General features: G+C 47.0%; 1 protein-coding gene across 1 annotated transcript; it reads right to left on the minus strand.

The window, feature by feature from the left end:
- Positions 1–303: 303 nt before the first annotated feature.
- Positions 304–5,467, minus strand: lgals2a (lectin, galactoside-binding, soluble, 2a). The gene is made up of 4 exons (XM_023810572.2): positions 5,176–5,467; positions 2,004–2,083; positions 935–1,106; positions 304–769 (listed from the first exon to the last, which is right to left on the minus strand). The coding sequence occupies exons 1-4, from the start codon at positions 5,179–5,181 to the stop codon at positions 623–625; spliced, it is 405 nt and encodes a 134-aa protein (XP_023666340.1). The 5' UTR covers positions 5,182–5,467; the 3' UTR covers positions 304–622.
- Positions 5,468–10,387: the final 4,920 nt, after the last annotated feature.

Genomic DNA, 10,387 nt, shown 5'->3' on the forward strand with positions numbered 1-10,387 from the left:
CAGGCCGGTGTGGGGGCTGAGCGGTGAAAGCGAGGGGCATGATACTGCATGATACATGGCGAGTGAACCGATAGAACAGGGTTATTCAAATCACGGTCCTCGAGGTCCGAGCACTGCTGGTTTTCCAGCCTTCCTTTACCTGTCAGTCAGGTGTGAAGCCTCTGACCAATCAGAATCAGTAATTATTAAACTAACTAACTGGGAGAACTGAAAACAAGGCCATTTGGAATCGAGGTCCAGATTTGAAGAACCCTGTGATAGACAGTGCAGAGACTGAGAGAGACATTAACACTGACACAGGGCTGTGTTTAGAGCCAAAAGCCAGCAATTAGCAGTTTTATTGAGTGGGTAGACAAACAGACCTGGAATGGTTCCCACAAGCAGAAACACCCCCATTTTAAGGATAACATCTTCTGATGGGAAGACCTCACAAATCATATGAAGCTCAACTGTGGCCTGACATCCTTTATCCTTCCCATGATGCTTCACTCCTACGGTATGGCCTGGTTGGCTATGCGACAGCGAATCACACTCGGCGGGTGTGTTTCTAACGGGAGGGTGAGCAGCAGGCAGCCGGCGAGGCGGAGGACCGCAGGCCTGTCTGCGGACGAGCCTGTCCACGCTACTTGATCTCAAGGCTCTGGATCTTGATGTCGCCGATGAAGTTGAAGTAGTTGTACTTATCGTCACCTAGGCGATTGGGGAAGTTGATCGCACAGCCGTCAGGGAGGGAGATCTGGAACTCTTGGTTGTTAAAGGTGACCAGAATCTGCCGTTGAGACAGGAGAGTGAAACAAAGGCATTTAACAGAGTAGAAACGTGAAGCACTACTGGAAATTAGGGGAAAAAATGGGGACAGTTTTCAGGGTAACATGAGAAGTGGGACCCCAGGCCTGACTGGACGAGAGGGCAGGTTTCCGAGGGGGGGCCTCACCTCAAAGTGCCCGCCCTGCTGGAACGGGAAGCTGTCCATCCTCTGCTCCTCGCACCAGCTGCCCCCCTCGTAGGAGTTGCACACGACGGTGTGCTGGTCCCCGTGGGCGTCGAAGCGCGGGTTCAAGTGCAGAGCAAAGTCATCCTCTCCACGGCCGATGTTGATGGCAAAGCTGTGGGTTTACGTGCAGGTGCTGGGTTACGTGTGAGACTGACGGCAGACATTTTGCAGGAGAAAGGATAATCCTTTAATCAGCAAATGGAGTCTGATGTCATTTCTGAATGGATGCCACTGATCCTTATCCTAGTAGAACAAAACAGGAACGCTCTTGTTGGCTGCAAAAATGACTACAGTACTTCCTTCACAGAACATGTGATAAACTTGCATATGGTACTGGAACTTACTGGAAAATCAGTGTTCAAATTGTGTCAGAGGTCTTGTTGGTCCCTCTAGTGGCCAGTGCAAGCATGGCGTGTTGCATAAATGTACGACAGGGCTTGCCAACCTTAATAACAGTGAGAGCTATTGCTACAAAGGAAGTAATCTGGGGAACCATGTATAATATGGTAAAAATTGTTGGTGAAAGGTGCTGACCATGTTGGGGCATTCACGCCCTGTGCACAGTAAAGGTGGTTGACTGTTGAGGCGGGTCATTAACATCCTGTGCACAGTAGAGGTGTTTGACTGTGTTGGGGCGGGTCATTAACACCCTGTGCACAGCAAAGGTGGTTGACTGTGTTGGGGCGGGTCATTAACACCCTGTGCACAGTAAGGGTGGTTGACTGTGTTGGGGCGGGTCATTAACACCCTGTGCACAGTAGAGGTGGTTGACTGTGTTGGGGCGGGTCATTAACACCCTGTGCACAGTAAGGGTGGTTGACTGTGTTGGGGCGGGTCATTAACACCCTGTGCACAGTAGAGGTGGTTGACTGTGTTAGGGCGGGTCATTACCGCACTGTGCACAGTAAGGGTGGTTGACTGTGTTAGGGCGGGTCATTACCACCCTGTACACAGTAAAGGCGGTTGACTGTGTTAGGGCGGGTCATTAGTGACGTGTGCGGTGACTCACTCTGCGGCCTCGGACTTAGCAACACCTGAAACCTTCAGTGTCTGTCCTGCCTTGAAGGACATGTTCTTCACGACGACGCCCTGCGAGAAGCAGACATAGTGGATGGTTAACCTTCCCCCCAGGCACTTCAAGGTCGCCAGGATGAAGGGCATCACACAGATGCCAGAATAACCACACATGCCACTGTTTTATACATTATATTATGAAATTAGTGCCTAAATGCCAGAGAAGCATAAAATGCACTTTAAGGTAAACAACTTAAAAGAATGCTACAAATTTAGGTTACACTAGCATGCATTTGGGACGCAGACATTTTCCACAGGCTGTGACAATAATAAACTGCCCAGAATCACCCATAAGGCAGTCGGCCTGTTATATTTACACACAGCGGCGGAGCTTGTGAGTCCGCTTCCAGCCCCAGCGTCCCTGGACGGCCGTGACACTCTACGTTTCTAATCACCATCCTGCTCAGAGGCCGTAACGTTTTACGGCAGGAAAGCAGACCTGAAGGAGCCGGCTGCTCCGTACGACCATTTCTACACACATTTGGAGGGACGCGTCTAAGCGGCCTGTAAATCTCAGCGCTGTACATTTTTCCCCAGATGGTCATATAGCTGTAAATATTCCTTTAGGAAAAGTGGCAGTAATATTTTCCAGAGCGGCTGTGGAAAGTGGCCACCTCTGGATGAGGGAAAGGCAGCCCAGACTGGACCTGACGGAACCGGATTTAGGGAATGGGGGCCCAGACTGGACCTGACGGAACCGGATTTAGATGGTGCACATGTGGTGGGCGGAGCTATGGCGGCGGCTCTGACGATATACACCGCCCAGTTTGGCTCTATACCTGCATTCCCCAGTAACATCATACTGTTACGCTCTTACACATCACATTCAGCAGGAAGTATTTATCTTGCACGGAACAGTAGTGATCACATCCAGGAAAAGCCAGACTAAATAGTGCCTGCAGGTCCCTAAAACGGATTAAGGATGAAAATAATAACGTCTGGGAGAGGCGAGGTTCTCGGCACATCTGCCAATGCTCTGCTCAGATGGAGCCGGAGATCAGTGAATTCTTTCCACATGAGGTCCCTGGATCTACTGTAAACTCTGGCTTACAGGCGCTGTCCTGGTTGTGGCCGGCTCTCAGCCCACAGAGACTCCCACTGCTGTGCTAAGCGGCGCTCAGATCAAATCAGATCCTCAGCTGTGTCGAAGAGAAAAGCCCTGCAAATATCAGCTACTGAACGAAGTGGGGGGGGGGGGGGGGGGGGGGGGGGCACAGCTTTAGGCTTGGGGGGGGGGGGCACAGCTTTAGGCTTGGGGGTGGGGCTTGTCCTTCTGGGCATGAGAGTCTCGCCCAAGTCATCTTTGGAAACTGGAAAGACTTCTGGGAAAAGGCAACTGGAGCGTTGCTGATTTTATCTGGCTAAACCAATGCTTAACCTTTTCAACTTTTTAAAATTTAACTCCCAATGAATTAGAGACTCGTGTGCGTACATCAGTTACTGGGAAACACCCCTGTACAAATATTAGGTATAAGAAGGATGGTCTATATACTTACTAAGACATTCTTCTATAAAATTCCATGCGGCGTAGAAAAATAACACGAAAGAAAAGTCACTTTTGCATACAGGCTAGAATCGCTTTAAGCTGGGGGCTTTTCCTTGTGATTAGCTATTTTACAGAGATGGGGGTGTGTAATATTTCAGAATGAGGCGGATCTCTGCTGGAATGCAATGGAGGCAGCTGTTACTGGGGTGAGGCATGTGGGATTAAGGAACATGCAGAGATACCTTCTTCTGTGGGGGATGATCCCTCAGACCGGGGTCTGTCAGAGTCTGCATGCACACGGGAGGCGCACAGTGGCAAACAAAAGCCTTGCATGTGTTGCACAGAAGCCCATCGAGCCTCATCATCCAAGTGTCACATAATGGCATATGGCTGCTAAGTGGCAGAGGGAGATGTGCCGGCCATTGCAGGGCGTGGGCACGAGGGCGTGGGCACGAGGCGGCAGCCCGGGGCAGCTGTGCCCTCCGTCACAGTCTCATCCCTGCTCATTATCCCCCTCGGAATAAGTGGGCTGGTGGGTTACGAGAGCGAGGGCTGAACGGGGGGCTGAGGGGGGGCTGGCCGGCTGGCACTGCCATACAGACTCACATTCCGTCTTCTCAGGACACAAAGTTAAACATCAGAGTGGCATGTTTATGAAACTAAGGCTACATTGTGTTTTAAAAGCTTTCCTCATAATATTAATCCATCAGACCATTCTTTTTTTTTTTTTTGCATAAAATTGTAAGAGTATGCTAACCTACGAGCAAGTGTGCAAAAAAAATGGAATCTCAATTTTTTACATTAATGAACGAGCAGTTCTGATTCCGTTTTTAAGTTATGCTTCCATATATGTAATATTTTCATAATCAATGATAATTCTTGGATCTTCACTCATTTAAGAGATAAAGGTTTTGCTTTTGCAGAAGACTGATATTCTCTGAAATGCCTCAATGCTTTTATGGAAGAGAGGTTTATAATTCAGATGGGCTTTCTTGTTCCTAAAATCGACATTACTATTCAAACACGCTACAATGACGTCATGCGTCAGTAGTCTAACGACTCTAGCTAATTTTTCCATTTATACTTAGTCTCAGCGCACAAAATCTGTTACTGTTCATCCCAGTAACCAAGACAACAATCTAATTACCCAGCTCTTATTAGATGCTTTAAAAAACGTCCTAGATTAACTGTTATTATTATTATTATCCTCGCTAATTTAGTTACGCATGTTACTTTTATTAAATATTGATCATATTCAAGCGACAGTGGAGAAAAAAAAATAGAAATGTTCGCTTAAATTGACAGATGACTTTGCGACACAATGACGCAACATCTCTGACAGTGTGCGAGGAGTATAAACTTTCTTTATGCGTTTAAAGTGAGAAGATTTCAGAGCTGATGTGATTGCGGCGTTTAGTCTGCTCATAAAACGAAACCGCTGTACATATGGAGAGTGAGCCACGGGGTAACAGCCGCAGTCAGCCGCACCCCATTAACCAGCGCTATTACGCAGAAATGGACGCGGTTAATGGTACCCGACTTCTTAAACATGTAAACATTGCAAGCGCTGCATATGAGAGGCAGCAATCATGCCGAATGAATGAAAAGAGAGCATACTTACACTCATCTCTGCTGTGTGGCGGGCGGTGTCCGAGCAGCTGAAGTCCGACCTTTTCTGTGTCCGTTTGCTGACAGCCGGGGGCCTGATCCCGGGCCGCAAGAACCAATGCGGTATCGGTTATTCCAAACTAACGGGGAGCCAGCAGGCGGCCGACCAATCGTAGGGAGGGAAAGGGGCACCGGGGGCCCCTGTGCGGGGCGGGACGCCTGCAAGAGCTCCCTGCGCGAATACGGCTCTATTTAAAGCATGCAGATAGGGGAATGTTGTCGCTGCTTTTTATGGTAGATGAAACGGTTACGTACGAGATCTCGCTGGACGTTAAACTAAAGCCAAAAATCTGAACAAACGGGACAAAACTGTCTATTTGACAGAATGTTGATTAAGGGTAAAAAGCCAAACCAAAACAATATTTGATTTAAAGCGCACTTTTCACTCGCCATAAGGCCAACGGCTGTAATATCATAAACATCATAAAAACATTGCAGTAGCAAACACCACGCCATGATCCATTCATTGAAAAATTATAGCCGCAAAAACTCCCTTTATTATTGTGGTTGGTGTTTAGTCATTCTTTGTTTATATAAATTACAAAAATATAAATTACAAAAGGATATATATATAGAGAGAGAGAGAGAGAGAGAGAGAGAGAGAGAGATAGAGACAGAGACAGAGAGAGATCATCAGATTTTCCTCTAGTGTTTAGCTCGACCCGAGCTGTAGCCGAGTTTAACGCATGGCAAAGGAGCAAGTTGAACCCTTGGATGGACCCTTGGCCCCTGCTTGCAGGTTATGGAAGACAGCAAGCACACAAACGCTGAGAGGGCCCCCAGTCCCCCCGCTCTATGAACATCACCTCATGCTTACTGAACTTCTTTCCTTCCAGCATGTGCATTCGTCCTTTTACAGGATGATTTCATTGCTGCCCTCTGTATACTCAGAAAAAACGGGTAAAAAAATGTACCTTTGCTTGTCACTGAGGGCCTTGTACCCTCATCTGTGGGTAATTGTAACTATAAGGTACAGAAATGGACTCTAAGGAACATTTCTGTACCATTGATGGTACATCAGTGCTGTTTGTACCTTTTGGTTGTTCCTCAGAGTCCATTTCTGAACCTTAAAGGGTACAATTACAAGGGTACAGCCCCAGTGACAAGCAAAGGCACAGATTTTTACCCGTTTTTTCTGAGAGTGTAGCTACTCTGCCAAACTCACCACAATGTGTTGAGTGGTTGCCCTTGGTAACAGTTTGTTAGTACAGAGAGACAGGAGTTTTTTTTCTCCTTACTTGGGAGTTTTTGGTTCCTCTCCTCTGCTGTCATCTGACTTTCTTTCTTTAATTTCTGTATCACACCACATCCATGTAAAACGCCTTCGCATAAGAGGCTGTACAAAAAAAATTAATTGAATAGAATTGAATACTCATGTCTGAACAATTCAGGATCAGCATCTCCTTCTCCGAAAGCACTACTTAAGCTCTAGGTTCTATCTCGTGCAAAATGTAGACTGACTGTAGGTCCCCAAGGACCGGATTGGGAAAACACTACCCTAGGTCATGAGTCTTTACATTCTGTACTGTTCTGTACTTCAAGCTGCGCAGTTTTCTGCTTTATGGGACCGTGGGTGCGGAAAGGCACCGTGAAATTCAGAGGACAAGCCATCTCGCTACAGTCATGGAGCACTCAGCCTCGTGCGTACACAGCGGAGCGGGTGGGCTGTCGTCCAATTGCCTGAAAGCGAGTCGCTGCAGCTAGGTGGCGCCGCATGGAGGATCTTCCCCCCCACACGTCACCGTGCAGCCCTGCATGCCTGGCTCAGACGTACGGCCCCACTTTCCCTTTCATGGTCATGACTCTGGCAGCTATGGAAAAACTCTTTCAGCTAAATTCACCGGTGGCTCTTGTCATGTGGGCTTGTTTGATTATGCTGCTTAGTTCACATGCTCGTTCAGTATGATTAAGGCTTTCAGACTCATTCTTAAGCACCTCACCGAGTGGTACTAGATGGAGGCCCGACCTGGGCCCTGTGCTTAGCCTTAACCCAGCTAACCCTCTGCATCTGCTTCAGACACAGAGGCCGTAGACAACAGCACCCTCTAGTGTTAAATCTAGGCATAGCAAGTGAACATTATTAATCTGTGCGGTGGCTGTAGATCAGGGGCCCCGAACTTTTTTTTTTTTTTTTAACGGAGGGCCAAATTCCATCTGCAGCACAAAGCCAAGGTCCACTGTGACCAGATTTTGGAGTGTAGGGTGCTTATGGAGGCTGACTTACAGAAGGATGGGTGGGTGGGGTTCTGTGGGACGGTAGCCTATGAGCACGTCTGACATAACTGGAGCAAACCAATCAAACGTCATGCTGTGCTGCCAGCCAATCACACTCTTGTCAAGCGAGACTTACTGTACATTTACCAGCCACTTTTATGGAAACAGATGACTCCGTTTTTTACTGGAATAATCTGGGTCAGGTTCCTCACAGCAGGGAATTCATCAGAATCATGTTCTGGTTTGCCGACAACATGTTTGGGCAGAAAACTGCATAAACGTGCAGCTTTTAACAGTAATCCCCAGCTCTAATTAAGTCACTTTAACCCAGACATCCAAGTGCCCATAAGCTTTTACTGAGGAGAGATAAACCTCCGCAAAGCTGCTCCAAAGGATCTTAACATCTGAGCTGTTTACAGGCATCAGCTGGGTGCCGCTTAACCCCAGATGCTGTTCCACACATAACTACTGAGTAAACTTGTTATTGCTGAAGCATTTCACTTTATGGTCTCCTAATCTCATATTTGCATTAAGCGGCAAGCAAATCCAGCTGCACTCATTGTGATCTCCCCTCCTGCTGCTCACCGTCACCCCCTGCAGGTGGACAGTAACAGGGCTCAGGGCTGGTGGCCAACACCTTAGCTGCACTCTCTCCCGCAGTCAGACTCCAACATCCTACGCATTCAAAGAAGAGGCAGGTGAGCAGGACGTCCACAAACAGCAGAGAACTGAAGCCAAGCAGGCGGATCCTGTTCCCCACTGTCGGGAGCAGATTCATTAAAGGATCTACTTTTTGGTGATTTATGGTTCTAATGTCTGTGAGAAACAGCAGGTTTGTTGAGTGTGCATCACAGATGCGGGGAAGGGGGGGGGCAGCTTCCCTTTCCGTCTAACCTCACAGGACACAGGCATCCAATCACCAATTCCCAAGCACATGTTATGCACAGGCCCATGTGGCCGGGCTTCTTAAAGGAGGGGAGTCTGATCACGGCCACAAAGAGCACCTCACTGCCATCGAGCCTCCTGGGGGAGGTACTCAGGTCATCACAGAGGTCCCGCCTAAACCGGCCAATCGTGGGTATTAGGGTGCATCAAACCCCCCAAGTGAAAAATATTTTCATGGCTATATAAAAAAAATGTTCTATCTGTACTAAAAACACACTGTGCAAAATAATTTGAAATTTGGATAAGTTCTACCGGGTCCACAACAGCCATGAAATTCTGAAATAACGGCAATAATTCATACTTTGGAATAGTTATACTGCAAGCATTAATGATTTCATGTTTTAGTATTTAAAGTGGTTAATAGTGGATATCGATGGCACCGGGGAAAAACCGCGTATCCAACAATTTGTCAATTTTACAGGGGAACGTTTTTTCTAAATGGTGGAAGTAAAACGTGACCTAGATTTGAGAGCCCTTGTGAACATACTGAAAATACTGGTGCTAAAATCTGAGCCTCGTCCATGTTCACAAGCTACTCACTTCCAAATCACAGCACAGACTGATGTCCCTTACGCGAAAATTGCATGATATGAAATGGATGTGGTTTTGTTTAGTTGCTTTAGTTTCGTTCCCGCCCATTTTTCACTTACGCGGATTCCGCCATACTATAGTGCACTTACGCGGTTTTTCCCAGGTGCCATCGATATATCAGTCTTTTTGATGTTCACTATCAGTTCTTAAGATAGACATACTATTATACTTGCCCAGAAGTATATTGCTATTATATTGCTGCTGGAAGTATTGCTCTGTAACAGTAGGCCTATGCCCTATACACCTGTACCAACTATATCAGACATCAGACATGTATCACAATAATTTAATAATTTAATTTGTGCATTTAAAATATATTTGTGAACTTCTGAAGTACCTTCGTTTTTCTTGCGTTTATCATTATTTTTCATATTTTCAATCTAGATGTGGACCCGGTAGATGTTAATCAAAATTAACGAAATTTTGCCCAAATTATTTTTTCATCCGGTAGAACATATTTATTATACAGCCAAAAACATTTTGAAAATCAATGGGGGTTTGATGCACCCTAGTGGGTATAGCCCACTGAACATGCAGAGGTGGAAGATGACACGGCCCACAGAAACCCATCCATCACAGCTCACAGGGGGAGATCATGCCTAGGGCTGATTCAGTAACAGCATACCTCTTGACAACACACACACACACACACACACACACACACACACACACACACACACACACACACACACACACAAAACATAAAAAAGATTCCTCTCCATTATCGACCACAAAGACCCATGGCACAGCAGGGAGAGCCAGCGACTTACTGGAAGGTAAGAGGAACACAGATCATCGCAAGATCGGAGCTCAAGCAGAGCTAAAGCTGCATGTTTCACATACCTTCATGTTCTCGCTATAGGGGCCACATCATTACTGAACAGACCAGGGCAAAAAAAATGTTGAAAGGCAGCCGATTCACCCATGGTGTGAGAGGAGCTCTGATCTCAGTGAGAAATTCCTGCTCAAACTGGTTCTGTGTCAGGATGGAGTGACATGTCACTGAGCCTTTTCTCCCTTACCCCCCCAGTGACAAAAAGCTGTTTAAATCAGACATTAGGCAGGCCTTAAGTAACAGGCCAAACATCATGACTGATATAGCACCCTTCAGAAAATATCGATCACGTTGAGGCTGCAAAATGCACCATGAAAAGCTACAAGCCATCAGTGTCCTCATTTTGTAGGATGTTTACTCTGCACTCAGCCTGCAGCCGGATCTGGTCACATGACACAACCCCACCTTCTCAGTGGACTCGCTTCCCCCTATAAGCTGCGTTCATGCTCAGCCGAGGTCTCTGAGGGCACTTTGACTGCTCAGGACAGCCACATGTGCCAAGAGTGCTTTATATCGAATTCCATTCATAAGGGTGATGTAATGCCAAAGCCAGGAAACAAACCAGATGTTAATGCTGCGG

Source organism: Paramormyrops kingsleyae, chromosome 22 (genome assembly GCF_048594095.1).
Source record: "Paramormyrops kingsleyae isolate MSU_618 chromosome 22, PKINGS_0.4, whole genome shotgun sequence".
NCBI classification, from domain to species: Eukaryota; Metazoa; Chordata; class Actinopteri; order Osteoglossiformes; family Mormyridae; genus Paramormyrops; species Paramormyrops kingsleyae.

Coding starts and splice junctions, on each gene's coding strand:
- lgals2a (XM_023810572.2), bottom strand. Junction 1,107..2,003: donor GCTAAGTCCGAGGCCGCAGA/GTGAGTCACCGC, acceptor GTAAACCCACAG/CTTTGCCATCAACATCGGCC. Junction 770..934: donor AGCAGGGCGGGCACTTTGAG/GTGAGGCCCCCC, acceptor TCTCAACGGCAG/ATTCTGGTCACCTTTAACAA.